The 18743-nt window shown below is 40.3% G+C and overlaps 1 protein-coding gene across 7 annotated transcripts in view; it reads right to left on the reverse strand.

The window, feature by feature from the left end:
- Positions 1-18743, reverse strand: part of GRIK2 (glutamate ionotropic receptor kainate type subunit 2) — a 591038-nt gene that overhangs the window by 349108 nt on the left and 223187 nt on the right. For all 7 annotated transcript variants that reach the window (XR_013541731.1, XM_020780740.3, XM_020780821.3 and 4 more), the window contains exon 2: positions 755-931. Coding sequence is in view for 6 of the 7 variants with exons in the window: in XM_020780740.3 (XP_020636399.1) it covers positions 755-931 (177 nt within the window). In the remaining variant the exon portion in view is untranslated. The remainder of the gene's footprint in view (positions 1-754; positions 932-18743) is intronic.

Below are 18743 nucleotides of genomic sequence, written 5' to 3' on the forward strand. Positions count from 1 at the left end.
CAAGTCAGCAAGTGCATTTTTTAAAATATGTTTTTGGGATACAAATTAAAAACCGGTGGCAAGAGTACACATTTGTTGGACGCCCTTCATACTCCATGTCCTCTTTCATCTCTCGTTCAAAATTCACTACAGCTTTTTGTTGCTAATAAAGGTTTCCAATGAATTCCAATGAATATTTCTTGAATCAACAACTCCATCAGCTTCCCATTTCTGATTTTGTGAAATACTTTTTTGTGGCCAGTTAAATAAACACACATATCCTTGATTATGCCACAATAGTTCCCATCAAGCGCATGTAGACAGACCAGTACTTCTATGGCTCCAAAACCTCTTCCGAATCTATCTTGCCTGTTTCCTCCCCCTTCTTTGCATCCATTATAAATCTTGCCACATTGTAAGAAAACCTTCAGCAAATTGCTCACTAAGCTTACTGCTCTTTAGTCACTTACAAGGTTTGACATTTTTCTTTTGGGGTAATATAATAATTTTTTATCTCAGTTAAATTTTCCTGTTCTGTAAATTTGACTCAAAAGATTACTAAAACTGGGGGAGGGGGACTGAGGAAGTGGGAAAAAAATAGACGGTATCTTAGGGCACCACTTTTTAAAAAACAGAAGGAAAATGGGAAGTTTTCCCAGAGGAAGATTTTATATGTTTTTCTTTTAAAGGTCCATTGAAGAGCAGGGAGGAACCTCTCCATTTGTCTTTTATTTTCTTAAAGTGGTGCTCACCTCCACAACTTTTTAAAACATACCTTTTTTGGATGCCTCAAAACTGTCATAGAGATTTATCTTCTGGGTATCATACGTTAATGTGGTGTTTGGCAAGAGAGTTCTGTTTCTGTTGATTGTGTTCACAGCAAATCGGAAGGCCAATTCCTCTGCTCCCATTGCCCCCGTTGGACCAGATTCCACGCATTCAAAAATACCTCCTAGAGAAATGGAAATGGAAAATAATTACTTAATTAAAATAATGTCTATGACCATCATGCCACTGAGAACAGAGACTGCAAGTAACATAGAATTTATCCCAATGAAATCTGATTCCAGATTTGTTTTTATTTCAAGATGTAATAAAGCAGAGAGAGAAAGCCAAAGACATCTCAAGACTGGCAAAAGAGAAGGAAGCCCTTACATTTAAAGCAAGAGGTATAGGTTGAAGCTACATCTTGCAAAGTGAAGACGTTTAAACCACAGATCAATACACATACAGCATAATAGGATGTTGATACACTATTCTTGTGCCTTAACCTCTGCACCAAATAAACATTATAGCATAATCTCAGCAGCCACTCCACTCCTTTTCTACAAGTATATCTTTAGTGGTGTGAAAGAGCGCCAATTAAACACAGACTGCCATATTCAGCATAATCTACAAACAGCAAATTTGCAGTGCAACCCTATCTATAGATGCATAATCTTTACTAGTCCAGCCCACCTGTTCCATATTTGGGGGAAGGTAATCTCATTGTGTTTAATGAACTTAGTTCTAGTTGAGCAGAGCTTTCTTCCTTTTTAAAGAATCAAAGAGTGGAACTCCTCTATTCCCCCCCCCTCGGGGATACAAGTTAAGGTACAAGAAAGGTACAACAGTGTGCAAACTCTACTCACTCACTTCTCAGGAGCCAAGATTCCCAAGTTCAAAACCCCAGAAGTGATATCAGGAGCTGGAGTTGAAAACCACAGCAATCTTAAATGTACCAAATAGTTCGAAGGAGAAAGCTTTTTGAAAACCACAGATTGCTTCCTGGTGCTCTTTTAAATAAATAAATAACTTTGACTTCTATGCTGCCCACCTGGCTGCCAGGCCACTCTGGGTGGTTTACATATCTTTCTCTTCCTTTTCTTGACAGCTTTTCATAACTCAGCCAGTCCTGAAAGTGGATGCTGCATATTAAAAAAAAAAACCCAGTCAGCTGCCTTGGTGTCACAGCCACAGATTCAGAACAGTGAGGATGCTCTGCCTGGGAGTAATCTTCACAGGTAGTGGGATCACAGCAGGAGCCCCCCCCCCCAAGCCCAGGTTTTTAAGAGAACAAATTTGGCCACTGGCCAGACCTCAAAACAGAAGGAGACACCTGGCCACCGCAAAACTATAGGGCAAAGTATCTGGAGGGCCTCAGACTGGGTATAAGAGCAGAAGCATGAAGTGTGCCCAAAGGCTGCACTTTCCCCACCGCCTGGATAACTTAGGTAGAGTGGAAATGTTCAAGGATAAACCAAAGAACAGACACATCCCAGATAGGACTTGAGTCAGCTTAAGGCATCCTGACAGATCAAGGGCACAGGAAGACTAAAATATCTCAGTTTATAAGGAACCTGTGCCTAGTAAGCTAAACGCAGGTCACTGAGGTGTTTCTTTGCAGGCAGGTAAAGAAATCTGGTGAGGTGGTTACAGTCAGGATGTAGCAGTTTGTTTGTTTGTTTGTTTGTTTGTTTGTTTGTTTGTTTGTTTGTTTGTTTGTTTGTTTATATCCCGCCTATCTGGTCAATATGACCACCCTAGGTGGCTAGAGTTGCAGCAGAGGTGGGAAAAAGGGTTGAGTCTCGCTCAGTGAAAAATTGTGGCTAATTGAGCCTGCAAGTGGAGAACATAGATTTTACACTTTACAAAAACCACTGGTAGCTCAGTCTTTTTTCTGGAGCTCCACAAACCTTTGGTGAGTGAGTTGTCTGTTTTGTTTTAGAGAGCTGGCTTGCGTCAAACAAGTTTCCAAATGAACTTCAGAAACCAGAAGCAATGTAAATGATGTAACCAAACAGCAAAGCAAACAAGAAATAATGGACACTTCATAAGTTCCATGCCACTCTCTAATTAGTGTATTATGAAATTCCCGAAAGTGGTTTAGTTTCACCAACCACCTCCTTATTTTATCCTCTGTCTTGTGCCTTAAGGAGAAGATACTCTTTTTTTCTGCTGCTGAACCTATAAAACCCAGCCCTTGAGAAATGGATGCCGAAATAATTAGAAAAGAGATACATTACATGCTAAGAGCAGAAGTTACAAACCACTGCTTAAAAGGGTACTAATTTAGATCCCACAAAGTTTCAGCAATTAGATCGAGATACTGAATACATGTAGATACAGAAGTGGATTAGCAGGCAAAAAACCACTCTGAGAATAAGAGCAAGGAAGAGTATTACAAAGGCTGTTGTCCAAAAGAGGAGGAGACAAGCAAACCTCGATAACTGTTATGGGAAACAAAGAAGGGTCAGAGGTGGTGTTGAAATAATAGAAAATGATGCTAATGAAGATGTGAGGGGTTATGTTCAAGAATCCAGACCACAAAGTTGAATGTGCTTTGTAGATCATCCAGTGGAACCTCTGCATTATACAAAAGATTAAGAGTACAACCCTAACTGATGGCTGTCCAGTCTCTGCATGAAAAACTCCAGTGAGTTTATTTGTTCTACAGCTGAGCTGCTTTTCCCATCAATGGTTAACACAAAATGTCCCTTCGTGTAACTGACATCCATTAGAATCTTGTTAAGCCTCTATATTTGCACTGAGCTGCAGTTTAGACCCTGAAAATATTTGAAATCAGCCCGCAACCTCAAGATGCATTCTATTTTTGGTTCAGCAGACTATATGTATAAAAAAGGTTTTGCAGCAGAATGAAAGAAAGCATAACTTTGCTAAATGTAGATACCAGCTGTGTGCGTTACAATATAATTCTGTGTTTTCTTCAAAGGTTTTTTGGGGCTTTGTTGAGGTATTTGTAAAACCCAAAGCATATTTAAATAAACAGGCGTTAAGCAAGCTGGATGAGCTGTAAACTTGACTATTATATCCTAAGTGACAATAGATTTATATCAACCAAATGTCGTTTTAATGGGCTTTTCCCTGAGAAAATGCAAATTTCCAAAAAAAAAAAAGCAGGGACTTTTAAAATAACTTCATAATAAGTTCTCTACATTTGTGCCTGCCACGTGCACACACTGTAGCTGTACCATTCTTCTTGCAGTTTGCTCTTCATATAGAAACATTGTTACTTCTACTAAAAATGTAAATATAAAGAAGAGTATTAAGAAATCCATTTGGCATAATTTTTTCCTTTGTTAGAAAGTATACACCAGCACCACAAACCTCGTTGTTCACTTGTTAATCCCCACAAAGGTATATGTAGTATCTCTTGCCTTAAAAATGTCCATTTTATAATAATGTTCAAGTGCAATTCTGCACAACTCAAAGGCCATTTGCAACTAGAAATGGGACCGAACTCGCTAAAAGAGTTCAGCGGCACCATCCTTTAATAAGTTAGGCCTACAGATGATTCCTGATTGCATACAACTTTAGAAATAATATGACCATCTTTTATACTACAAGATAGCTTGAAAAGTTGGAGATCTATTTAATTGGGATGCATGAAGCAGATTATAATTAATGATAACAGTCATTAGATCTTTCATGTTTCATTGTTGAATTTGTTCCATTCTGTTTCTGCACAAATTTGAAAATATTATATTTTAAAATCAGCATGAAAATGTCTCAATTTCTTCATGTTTATTCCTCTAACAAATGGCATTTCCTGCAAATTCTTTAACATGGTTTGATATTCTCCTCTATTGTGGTTTTTGTGGGCACTCCCAACAGGTTCATGTGGCACACACTTACCACATTTTTCCATGTGTAGGATGCTACTTTTTCCTAAAATCATTACACTAAAAATTGAGGGGTGGCTTATACACATAAGTAAGTTGAGAACAAAATGGCCTGTACCTTGCCTCTGTAAAGAGGCTTCCTTCAATCACAAGGCTTAGCTTTCTCCAGTCACGAGCCTTGTGGAACTGATGTCAGCTGATGCTGAACAAACCAACTATAATACACCTCGTTGGAGGTGGAGCCTATAGGCTCAGATTCAACAAGAACTAGTAATGCCTGAGTGTTCTGAGCCCAGAGGTTGAATACTCAAAGCTACATTTTCTTAATTTTGGGGTTAGAAAAGCGGCGCATCTTATAAACAGCGGCGTCTTATAAATGGAAAAATATGGTACTTCTAATACACACATTCTACATGCACTACTTTTTTGCAACATTAAACTTTTTTGCAACACTGAACTTAATTGCAATATTTGGAAAATGTAAGAATTCAAAGCACTATATTCTCACTTTTGTGTAAATTTGGGGAGTGTGAAAAACGTAAATTAAGAAATGTTCTCTCTCAGACTCAGCTTTTAGTTTATTAAAAAGCACACTATTCATTGACATTTATACCTTGCAGTCTTAACTTTAAAAATGAAAATCCAGTTTGCAGCCACTACAAAACCACCGAAGAGATTTGCGGAATGGAGGGGTGATGAATGCGGCTAAGGCTTCTATAAACTGGTAGCACCAGACTACCAGCAACAAGTTGTGATAGGAATTGGTATGCACTGGTATAACACAATACAGTATGTGAATTTTCACTGTGGTTGAGCTAGATGCAATTCTGTACTACATATTCACATAACAAAGATTCTTCTGAGTTATAACATATCAGAATGGAAGGGAGGGGCTGCGCCTTTGAAGATCCTCTAATTGAAACCTTGGCACATAAAGAGAGAAAATGACAAGAGAGAGGTGTTTTCTTCTTTCACACTGTAGATTCAGCATCACCATTGATGCAATAGCTCCAAATCAGTTGTTCCCAGAAATCCTGGCCAGCACAGCTGGTGGTGAAAGCAGTCCAAGAACACCTGGCTTAACCAACGTTGGGAACCACTGCTCTAAATAATGATGTGTTCCATCCAAACCCATCCCCAAGATTCCTCAGTCCATATCACCTTTTCCTTCAAACACTTATTTTCCTGTACATTATACAGTACCCTGAATGAAAGTTTATACTTTCCATTTTTCATTAGTTGACCAAAGTACTCCACTTTTCTGCATTTTATATTTCTTCGTCTTGGTTCTTTCATCCTAGTACTTCATTTATCATCTTCTCAATTCAAGAAATTCTTAATACCCTACAATAAACACACATTTTAAATGTTTATTTTAAAAAGTTGCCTGTTAAAGCTTATAATCCCATGCTATTCAGTAGAACTAAAAATTCACATTGTCATATATGTTATTGTTGCATATTACATTCTTCATCTTAAAAGAAGCTACCCAGACTATCTCTAGTCTTTTATTGCATGGCTGACCTTACATTTCATTCAACCACATTTCAAAGCACCTATATTCATCAACAGATTCCACACTTCCTGGGCTGCTTGGCCGTTACCAGGAAGTTAGGTATGTGGGGGGGGGACATTTATTTTTAGACTAACTTCATTATTTGCTTCATTGACTTTGCTTTGTAACCTTTGCAGATCATCTACACTGTCAACTAATGAGATTTGATTTAGAGATTTTTTTTTCCTCTGACACACTGGTTTTCTCCATGTAGGAATGATGCATCGTCAGGGAAGAATACAACATGCAGTCATTCATCAGGGCCTGATGTGGTGTAGGAGAGGAAACTTTGCTGACCACTTCAGCTGCCTTTAATCAAAAGCATCAACAGCTAATCAAATGTCTCTTCCTGCAGAATGGAAAACAAAAATATAAATAAAGCCTTAATAACAGCCCACACCAGCAGCTACTGCTTTTGAAAGGGTTGTCATGAGTCATGTTGGTTCATCAAAACTCAACAGTTGCTCTCCCAACCACTGTTGTGCTTATTCATGATAGCTTTATTAATAATCCAAGCAAGGCATGCAACACATGCTCTCTGATAAGTGGAGAGAGAAGTAATAAATCTTGCCATTCAAAAGTAGACAAGCTGCCAAACTGTAGCCTATCTCTGTCTAACAGCTTGAGGGAGACAGATGCAGGAGCTGTCTGGTTTCCAGTATAGCTTAGAGGCCTGAAATTAACACCCACCAAACTGATTGGCACTGAGCTCACAGAAGTGGCTCCTTTATCCAGAACTGACATGGCTCAAAGTATTTGAAAACGCCTGCTTTGTGCACCCCTTGTATTGTGTCTTTGCATTCAGCGTGCTTAATGTAACACATGGTGTTAATGCTGTTGTGCTTCCAATCAAAATCAGTCAAGAACCATAGACCTTGGATCTGCTACTTGCTACTGTACTGTCATCATATAACCATGCGTATTTCACTTTACAAGAGGCAATCCAGAACAGCTGGATGGGGAACACAGGCCAAGGTTTTTTGTCCTGCCAGAAGCTATTCAGCAAAATCATTCCAAACTCTTGCCAGAAAGCACTTGTCCCTCAACATTCATCAGACGTTTCATAGAATATTTTTTTTTACAGAAAAAGAGTGTCCCCATCTTTTGGTGCTTAGATACCACTCTTTGCAAATATTAGCACTTTTAATAATCAACATCGCTAATAAATATAATAGCATTCCAAACAAGGGGGGGGAATGCCCTTTTAATGATAAGCAGGGCCTCTTGGGAGCACAGAATTTCACTTCCCTATTTCAAGAAAATCAATACAAAATGCAAATTCGATGGTTCCTTTATTAAAGTAAGCTATATCAAAGTAACTGACCAGCATGCATGGTATGAACTGAATTCAGTCAACCGGAAAATTCTCCTTGGCAAGTCATACTGAAATGAATCAGTGCCACACACAAGTACCTACTACTCAGTATCTGTGTCCACTGTATGAACACGGACTATCCGGAATCTAATGATACACATACAGCAAGCAAGCAAAAAAAGAAAAAAGAAGAAAAAAGAAAGAAAAAAAGAATATATTCCACATGTAGAATATAGCCAGATCTGATCTGCTTCCTTATGGTGAGACATTTCTATCCTTAAAGCAGCATAAAATGGCACTATCATCTATGCAAGTGTTTGATTAAACTTAATAAAACAGACCCTGATGTCTTATGAGGAAATTTAAAAAGCTAATAATAATAGTAATAATAGTAATAATAGTAATAGTAATAGTCGTTTCGTTTCGTTTAGTCGTGTAGTCATGTCCAACTCTTCGTGACCCCATGGACCAGAGCACGCCAGGCCCTCCTGTCTTCCACTGCCTCCCGGAGTTGGGTCAGATTCATTTTGGTTGCTTCGGTGACACTGTCCAGCCATCTCATCCTCGGTTGTCCCCTTCTCCTCTTGCCTTCACACTTTCCCAACATCAAGGTCTTTTCCAGGGAGTCCTCTCTTCTCATGAGATGGCCAAAGTACTGGAGCCTCAGCTTCAGGATCTGTCCTTCCAGGGAGCACTCAGGGTTGATTTCCTTTAGAATTGATAGGTTTGTTCTCCTTGCAGTCCAGGGGACTCTCAAGAGCCTCCTCCAGCACCACAATTCAAAGGCATCAATTCTTCGGCGGTCTGCTTTCTTTATGGTCCAGCTCTCACTTCCATACATCACAACAGGAAAAACCATAGCTTTGACTATTCGGACTTTTGTTGGCAATGTGATGTCTCTGCTTTTTAAGATGCTGTCAAGGTTTGTAATAATAATAATAATAATAATAATAATAATAATAATAATAATAATAATAATAATAATAATAATAATAATAATAATAATAAAATAAAACAAACAAACCCAAGCCACATAGTCCAAACAAGACGGATCAATGAGATTTTTCAGAAAAGGTTATGTTCCCAAGGCAGATTTAAAGGCCTCTGTATCTTATGTGCCATTACAACATGTATTTGTGCAAAACATTATTAGATATAAATACCATACCATTCCTTGACTTGCAAATGGGAAACAAGAAACCACATGAACCTGAACACCTAAAGACTTAGGCTCCAGAGAATCCCCAGTGATGCTTGACAACAGAGAGATGATGAAAGTAACCCAATAACAGTAACTCCTGTTACCTTCCGAAATGTGCCTCCTGGGTTACTAAAATAGCTGGAGGATCCCACCAAACCTTTGAAATATCACACATTTCCCAACAGACACCAAGTAATATGTCAGAGTGTAATCAAACCTAATAAACTGGAATCTCATAAATAATGCTAATCGAACAAATCAAATATAGGCAGGCCTAGCAAAAAGAAAATTACAAGAAACATATAGCAAGTTAGCCTCTGTTTTTTTTACAAGGGCATAAGAAGTTTACATTCAAAATTATTGCAGGGAGTAGGGAAAAAGTTATGTAATGAGCAACATTCATCTATGCAATGAGTAACATTTTCTGGGTTCTTTTCAAATGTTTTAACATTCCTTTTCAAAGAGGTTTTTTTTTTAATGTAATGAATCAGTGGCCAAAATCCTGTTGCTTGGCATAGTAAATGACACTAGAGTAGGCCCACTTAATTGATGGATTTGGTGAGTCAAATCCTCCTTGAGTTCCATTGATTCAAACAGGCCTATTCTAACTGCAACTTACTATGCTAAACTGGTCAAAACAGGAATCAAACAGATCATATAAATGGAAATAGAAGTTCTCATCTCTCTGCAAAAACAAGACAAGGCGCAGACCATGGTACAGACTGTTGTTAATATCAAGAACTGGGAATACAGCTGGATACTGAAGCAGTCATAGTGCCAGAATATAATTTAAATAACATTCCTGAAGAATTTATGGAATTAATTCCATATTTATGGAATTTATAATTATGAATTTGCATTAATAAATTCAGCTGTCCATGAACTAAAAGCATTGTGTATTGAAATTAGAGATATTGCCAAGGAGGAATGCAAAACAATTATTTCTGTAATCAAAAGTAAAGTATTGATGGATGTCTGCTGAAACTCTTTAAAATGTTAATGACAGACAAAAAGTATAAGTAATAGGTGATAGTCAGAATTCTGAATGAGATTTTTCAGCAACCTACACACAGGGGCAAAAAGAACTGTTACAAAGAAATAGAGCAATGAAAAAAGAAAGAATAAGTTATTTTTTCATAAGATCCATGAAATCAAAAAGAGAGTATATTATCTGAACTGAGTAAAATAAAGAGAAGATTGAAATCCACTGAAGAATTATTCAGAACAAATACAAGGATGACAGTCCCTGAAAGAAGAATCCTTTGACAAAGAAAGTGAAGTAAATATACTCTCAAATCACTTATAAAAACTTTAGGAATTATAGGAGCAAAGTGAGGTTCAACAAAGACGTTTACCATATGCGGCACACACAACTCCATGTGCTCAGGCTGAATTCAGAAAAGGAAGTGACATTAGAGATCATATTGCAAATATATGCTGGTTACTAGAGCATACAAAAGAAAACCAGGCTGTGTTTTATGGGTTGTAGTAAAGATTTTGAGTTTAAAAATCATTGTGGGACTAGTGAGGGTCCCCCTGCTCACAAGTGTGGGCTCTCCACCTCCCTGAGAGTAAGGACAAGATTCCTGACCCACAGTTCACCTGTGGACTGGGGCATCCACAAGGGAGAGGGGAACGACACCCTTAAGGTCTCAATGTAGCCAGGGCAGGACTGGGATTTAAGGAGCAAACTGACACAGGGGAGGGGGTCTGTTAGGTGGCCACTGTAGACTTGGAGGCCCAGGATGCATTGTCACTGTTGGAGATGTTGATGGCTGGATGGTTTGTCCCCATGATCCCCATGCCCACCCCTGGCAAAGGAAGCCACAAGAGCAGGTGGCCCCAATGCAGAGTCCTCCCAGTCAGTCTGCCTACAGGTATTCAGAAGGTCAGCCTCCAGCTCCTCCCTGTCCTACATCCCACCACACAGGAAAGACCAGCCAAGTTCATGTAGAGTCTGGCCATGCCTCTCAAGAGGATGACCACACCTAAGGGATGGAGGCAGCTAGCAGAGACTATGCGGGAGAAGGAGCCGTCTCCACTTGCCTCCAGGGATAGCTGACTGCCTGCATACAGCGCCCTTTTTGTGACACTCCATGCCTGGTACCTTTCAAGATATCCTAGAACTGGCAGAAGAGGCAGGGCTCCGCTCCTCCCAGTAAAAGACTTTTGTTAGGGTCACTGCCCCAAAGACTGTGAAAGTGAAGCTAGCTCCCTGGTTCCCTAAGCTGTTAAATTTTATGGTTTGATCCAGTTGGCCATTCAAAGTTCCGTTGCTCCTGTTCCAGCAACTGCTCTCCATGTCATTATGAAGGGGAGTGCAGGGGATGCTCACAATAATTCTAAAAGAAATGTGCCTGCCACAACATTTGATTTTCCTGTTGTGTAATCTATATTCTGGACAAGAGGTTGCTGTTAAAATAAGAAGCAGCTTGTATATAATTTATTTACTATATTAGGTTTGATTGTAAATAAAATGTTTTCCCATTGGCAAAGGTGGCAGACAAGAGCGTATTTTATCTCTCTTTAGAAGCAGAGGAGAGAAAACTGGCAGAGGAAACATCAATCATTTAACATATTGCTGTCAAAAAACAACAATCATGTGAAATGACAGTTGAGGAAAGTTAAAGAAGAAAATGCTAAAGCAGAATTATAGTTGAACATTAAGACAAAAACAATTACAACAGAATCATTATATAATTTTTATGTTGATCATGAAGAAATCAGAATTGTTAAAGACTTTCTGTACCTGTATTTACTCATTAACCAAAACTGGGACCACAAACAAGAAATCAAAAGTATACTGAGACAGCTATAAAGGAAGTAAAAAAAAGATCCTTAAGTGCTAGGATATGTCACTGGAGACTAAGGCCAAGATCATTAGTATTATGGTATTCCGATTGCAATGTAAAGATGTGAAATCTGGATAATAAAGAAAGTGAAGAGACTGAGTGATTAATTTGAAATGTGATACCTGAGATACCATGGACCACCAGAAAGAGAAATGAGTATGTTGCATATCAAATCAAGGCTGAACTGTCACTAGAAAGGAACATGACTAATCTTAGACTATTGTATTTTGCACACATCATAAGAAGATAAGATTTCCTGGAAAAGATAATGATGCTAGGAACAGTGAATAGCAGTAAGAAAAGGGGAAGACCTAAAGCAAGAAAGATTGACTTAATAAAAGAGACCACTCATTTAATATGGAAAACCTGAGCACTGCAGTTAATGATAGGAACCTATGGAGGTCATTAATTCATAGGAACACAATAATTTGGAAGTGGCTTGGTTGAACAAAGCAACAAAATTGAATAATAATGGAAAAGCAAAAAAGCAATGCAACAAGTAACACAGCAGATTAGTTTTCCAATATTTAAAACCAATGACAACTGATTAATGTTTAAATACTACAAGTGACAGAAACAAATAATTTTTGAAAAGTATCCTTCAAAGTTGTGAAAACAGGTTCTGTGTTATATAAGAAGTAAATACTCTCCTATCCATTAGCAGGCACAGGCTGAAATCTTGTTTAATTATGCATGCAAAAGGCAAACAGAATAGAGTAGAACCTCCATATCCACTGGGGATTAGTTCCAAGTTCCCCCGTGAATACTGAAAACTATGGATAATACTGAACAGTTTATATAGCATGCTATATAAAGCATAATAAAGGGGGGGGCAGAAAAAATATTTTCACATTCATTACCAGAACTGGTTGCTAGAGGATGTCAGAGACCATGCTATGTATTCATCACTAACAGGTATTCATAGCACAGTCTCTGGCCCCCTCTAGTGGCCAGATCCGATAATACATGTGAAAATAGGGTGGTTTTTTTCTGTTTTTTTTCTTGTACAGTCAACCCTCGACTTACAAACGACCCCACATACGAATGTTTCGATTTATGAATGGCAAAAATTGGCATCGACTTGCAAACGGAGCTTTGACCTACGAACGAAGTTGAGGCTCCGTTCGCAAGTCAATGCCATTTTTTGCGAATGGAGCCGTTCATCGCCTTCAGAGCTCTCAAAGGGCTTTCCCCCTTTCCCGCCCTTTCTTCCTGCCTTTTTGGCTTCGGAGCTTTCAAAGGGTTTCCTCTGATGTCGGGGAAAAGCCCTTTGAGAGCTCCAAAGCCGCCGATCGTGGCGGCGGGGACCCCCAGGGAGGTCTCCCAGGGCTTGCCCGCCACCATGGGAGACCTCCCTGGGGGTCCCTGCCACCGTGATTGGTGGCTTCGGAGCTCTCAAAGGGCTTTCCCCCGACATCGGAGGAAGCCCTTTGAAAGCTCTGAAGGCAGAAAGGCAGGGAGAAAGGGCAGGAAATTTGAATTCCCCATCCTTTCTCCCTGCCTTTTTGGCTTCGGAGCTTTCAAAAGGCTTCCTCTGATGTCGGGGGAAAGCCCTTTGAGAGCTCCAAAGCCGCCAATTGCGGAGGCAGGAACCCCCAGGGAGGTCTCCCATGGTGGCTGGAACAGATTAATGGAGTTTCAATGCATTCCTAGGGGGAATGGGAAATTGACTTATGAACATTTCAATTTATGGATGCTGTTCCAGAACGGATTAAGCTCGTAAGTCGAGGATTGCCTGTAATATTTTTAATATTTTCAGACTGTGGATAAGTGAATCAGTGGGTGCTCATCCTATACATAACTGGGTCCCACTATAACATTCAGTCACTTCTTAGGGGCAATTCATGAGTTTTCATTAGGATTCTTGTGGTGTGCCCACCTGCTCACTTGACATGTGCTCAAGAACCTCAACTGAGACTCATTAACAGCCGGTCAGAAGTGACTGAGCATTACATTATTATTTTCCACATGTTTAATTAAGCAACAGGATTTGCTTAATTAAAGCCACAATCTCGAGAGAAAATGTTTATTTACACATATTCATGGTGATAACAAACAAGACCTAACAATTTGCCTTTTTTTTGCAATGCACTGCAAACCTCTTTCATCTTCTGCTACTCAGAAGAAACATTTCAGTCTCTCATAATCATGTTGTGTTGAAGAATTCACCAAAAACTAGACCTGCCACTTACCCCATAGAGTTTGCAGACATAAAACTGCCAGGAAAAAGAAAGTTCCTTGCTGGAATATTTGGGATATACAGTACTGGCACTCTAACATTTCCAGTGGTTACTCAGTGTCATGCACCTGGAAGAAAGGCCTAAAGTGAAAGGCTTTGGGACTTGCCTAGGCCTGGCTCTGCCCAAACTTCCTGTTCATGCCCAAGTGCTAGCTGGGAGCTGCTGCTGCTTTTCTCTCTTTCTGAATAGCTCAGGCAGAAATAAGCGGTTCACTGTTCACCTTAAATATACAGTGGTGCCTCGACTTATGAACGCCCCGACTGACGACCAATGTAAGTTACTACCAGCTCCAGCTGCAAAATTTTGCTTCAACTTGCGACTGGAGCTTCAAGTTACAACCAAAAAAAGGCAGGGGAAAAGGCGGGGAATTCAAACTGCTGCCTGTTGGTGGTGAAGAGGCTGCTTCTTTGTAGCTCTTTTGCCCCAGCGGTTAGAGAGTGTGCGATTGGAGAAGGCTTTGGACTGCCCGGTAAGGTTCTGCTTTTTTAAAAAATTGCCTGTTCTGGGTGGGTTTTGCAGCGTGGTTTTGGGCTGGGGGGGTTATGTCTCTCTGCTGTGATGGGTCTTGCAGTCTTTGGTTTTTTTTTTGGGGGGGGTGCGTTTCCGATGGGTATTGCAGGGTTTGTTTGCTTTTTGTTTGTTTTTTCCCATTTCCGATGGGTCTTGCAGGGTTTGTTTGCTTTTTTGCCCCCCATTTCCGATGGGTCTTGCAGGGTTTGTTTGCTTTTTGGATTTCTTTTTTTGCATTTCCGATGGGTCTTGCAGTGGTTTTTTAGGGTTGTTTGGTGGGTTTTTTTCCAGCTGGAACCGATTAATCATGTTTCAATGAATTCCCATGGGAAATGGTACTTCAACTTACAACCATTTTGAGTTACGACCATCTTCTGGAACTGATTAAGTTCGTAAGTCAAGGCACCACTGTACTGGGATCAGAATTCTCAGCAGTTTGGAAAGTATTCCAAAACTCAGTCAATGTGGCTGTTGTTTTGTTTTATCCTTGTAAATGGCGGTTAAATATGTTGTGTTAAGAGGCTTTTAAAAAACATTTCTATGACAACAAATCTAATTATCCCCAGGGGCACTCTGTACTCTGTCTATAATATATCTGCACTCAGATATCTGCTCATATGGGTATATTCAGGCTCACAAGAATCATTCAGCTTCCCAAGTCAGCATCTAGCATGGTCAAGCAAATGCCAAGACCCAGGGACCTTGGACAAGACCTAACAGTCCTGGCAACATGTCTCCCTGGCTTCACCACTACCTGTGTCATCTTTCTCTTCTGCCACTCCAGATAGAGTACAGTAGTTGCTATTTTTAATCTCCTACATTGCAAAGCTTTGTCTGCCACCTTCACTGCTGCTAGTGAACCAGCCAGCTCACCCACCTGTCCAAAGAGGGAAGATCAGGATGCTAGTTGTGGTCATAAGAGTGTGACAATAGGGAGCAAATATTCAACGGAGTTTGTGTGTCAATGATTACATTATGAAAGGGGTCCATTCAAAACTAGTCCTGGTCCTGGGAAGCACCAAAAAAAGCCACTATAGTTTTTAGATAGCCATATTCTCAGAAGAAAGCATTATTGGTAATGACTTTGTAAATAAGATATCCACTGCAAAGCATTCCAGACATGAATTCCACAGAGGTCTTGAAACCACAAGATTAAATATATAAATATATATTTGGTCACCCTCGCCTCGTCTCTTTCCCCAAACAGAAACTTTCTGGACAATTGTTTTTTCACTTCTTTTGGTCTGGTAGATTGAAGTCCAGTGTTGGAAGCAAAACTACATTTATCTGCTGAGTGTAAATATATTGCAAACATAATTTTAAAAGAAATACAGCACTTTACCACATTAAGAGTCCCTATGAATGCTCTGACCAATATAAAAAGGCCTCAGGGCAAAGTGGAATTAGGCAATAAACATTTCTGAACATTACTCGTAATCTAAACAAGACTCATATCTATGTTTTGGGAAGGGCGAAAGTGAAAGAAATCAGCACACTGTTGCAACACTGCAGTAAATGTAAAAAACCATCACTACAGATTTTCAATGTTGATAATGTTGACAATTTAACAGTTCCCCTTCAGCTAGTTTGTTTATCGTCCATAACCACAAACACAAGAAAAAATAGGCCCTGTCCACCTACTTATTTACATTATCTGACAGAGGATCATACATATCCGGCAAAATCCAAAGAAACAAAACCAAACCAAGACAAAAAAGTGGCACCTTTAACACATATTCTATTCTATTCTATTCTATTCTATTCTATTCTATTCTGTTCTGTTCTGTTCTGTTCTGTTCTATTCTATTCTATTCTAGTTAGTCTTTAAGGTGCCACATGTTTTTGTCTTGGTTTGTTTTGGTTTGGCTTCTTGGGATTTTGCCAGATATGCCTGCACAGACTAACACGGCTAAAACTATATCTATGGTGAGCTTGTTTTGCTGAGCGGAACCTCTTTGCTCTCTGTCCTCGGATAGCGCAAGAGGTGTTAATTACGTTTCAGCGATCCAAGAGGGGAGGAGAAAGAAGCACCCTATTTATAGACAATCCTTCCCATTCTTAGCCCTTTTCCAGGCCTGCAACCCACTCGCCCGCCCCTGGTGCTAGTGTGAGTTTTACGGATTGTCTTTGTGGCAGGACAGGAATTTCTGACCCACCCTCTGGACTGGCCATGGGGAGCAGGGTTTGTTTGTTTGTTTGCCTATCCCACACTGGCAAGGGGCTCAGGGCCATTATTTATGGGTGGTGTTTGTCATAGGTCACACTGGCTGGTAGTGCGGAATGAAGAGAGATCGGTGAATTCCCCTTGGAGCACAGGGGAGGTTATAGCCCATCTGAGCTCCCAGCACTGTGGATCGTGGGATTACAGTGCGGGGTGGGAGAATGCGCTGGGGCCACCCATGGACTGATGGCCACCAATAGACGGGGACTCGAGGCCTGGGGGTGGTCAGATCATGCCCAGTTGGAGCTGCACTCTCTTCAGGATCATGCAAGCTTGGGGCATGGGACTCACCAGTTTTCATGAAGAAGGGGTCCAGTGAGACCTCTGCTACCACCATGATTCCACACTACATCAGGCCCCTTATTTGGCTTGGACTCTGAATAACATGCTTAATGTTAATAAAACGTGGCCCTAGTTTACTCCATCACCAGTGTCTCACCTCATTACTCTGGGGTGGGAGGGCAATGAAAGGTGATATATCTCATTTTCACTTTGCTTCCCACATAAGGAATTTTTATTTATTTGTTTTGTTTGACAACCATGTTCAAAGCAACCCCTTCAATTTTCCAAACAGAAGCTGCTGTGTCCTGAAGTTGTATACAGAAAGAGCAATACTTTGCAATTGTTAACATCTGTTTAAAACTGTATTTTCTATTTTACACTTCTTTCACAGAGAACTCCTGTATGTTTAATTTCAATGTGATCTTTCATAAATATGAATCCATTTCCTCAGATACATGAGATACAGTATTCAGATCCTAGATTTATACATCTAGTGTAAATTATTGTGGGGTAGGGATCAGATTAAATGTGTGCATGTGTGCGCACACGTCCGTGTGTGTGTGTGTGTTTGTGTCCGTGTGCATGTGTGTGCGTGTGCGTGTGCGTGTGCGTGTGTGTGTGTGTGTGCGCGCGCGCGTGTGCGTGCGTGTAAAACACAGGACTTGGGGAGAGTTTGAGGATTTGAAAATTCTGCACATGTCCCTGCAAGGAAAAAAACTGAGTAGTATCCAGAAAACAATAGAGACACATGAGCTCACCTCTCCTTACCTAAATTGAATCAGAAATAAATCAACTTATTCTCCCCCTAGAACAGAAACAACAAAAGTTTTCATCATGGATTTGGAGCAAAAATGAGCAAACCCACTTAAAACATACTATGTCCTTTGTTTCAGTGTGATCCCTTGCATTGAAACAGAAGACATATAGGCATGACCTTCCCCCACATCTGCGACCCAAGTTGAAGGTAAGGGTGAGAGAACCCAGCCTTTTCTATTCTCCAAGTGGCAAACCCTGGGCTTCTCTGCAGTCAACCAAGGTGAGAGAGCCCTTCCTTATCCAGAAGATGGCTGGTTGGTAGTGGCAACAGTGACAGCAGCAGCAGAGGCTGGAGAGGACACTGACAGGGTGCCCTTCAATGATCAGGGCAGTTTCCCTGACCATTGAAGATGCCTCCACTGCTACTGTGCTCCTCAGCTGCCACCATCCAGCCACTTACTAGACAAGCAAGCCCTGTGGAGAGAGTAGGGCTTTCTTGCCCCACTGATTGGACAGAGAGCCCTATAGCAATTTAAACTAGTGCACATTGGGCACCATTTTCAACTGCAGTAGGAGTTGCATCCTGTGAAGTGCTAAAAGTCAGTTTTCATTCTACCAATTTTTACTGGCTGTATACTTTCAGCCCAAATGTAGTTTTCCAAAGAGGATTATTGTCCTTCGGTGAACCAATGGAACTTGCTGGGCACTAGTGGCATATTTTACACTACTTTGCTAATGCAAGACAGGGGTCAGGAACCTTTGACCCTCCAGATGTTCTGAACTTCAAAGCATGTCCAGTGCTAATGAATTATCAGAGCTGTAGTTCAAAATGTATGTTCAAAGTAAGATTTAATATACCTCGCAAAGCAACACAAAGCAGAGTGTGCTACTTATATGCTATGCCATTCTGATTAAAGCATTTTCTGGGCAGTTCAAATTGATCATGTAGGCTACATATTGCCCCTTCCCCCCCCCCCCAGCAAGCTGGATACTCAATTTATTGACCTGGGAAGGATGGAAAGCTGAATCAATCTTGAGCCAGCTACCTGAATCCGCTGAGATTGAACTCAGGTAATGAGCAGAGTTTTTGACTGCAGTACTGAGTTTCACCACTGGGCCAGAAGGCTCTTCTTACACAAAAGTACTGAGAGTAATTGCAGCCAATAACATGAGAAAGGGACTCTGATTATTATTTACACCATGACTACAT

Source organism: Pogona vitticeps, chromosome 1 (genome assembly GCF_051106095.1).
Source record: "Pogona vitticeps strain Pit_001003342236 chromosome 1, PviZW2.1, whole genome shotgun sequence".
In the NCBI taxonomy this organism is placed as follows: domain Eukaryota; kingdom Metazoa; phylum Chordata; class Lepidosauria; order Squamata; family Agamidae; genus Pogona; species Pogona vitticeps.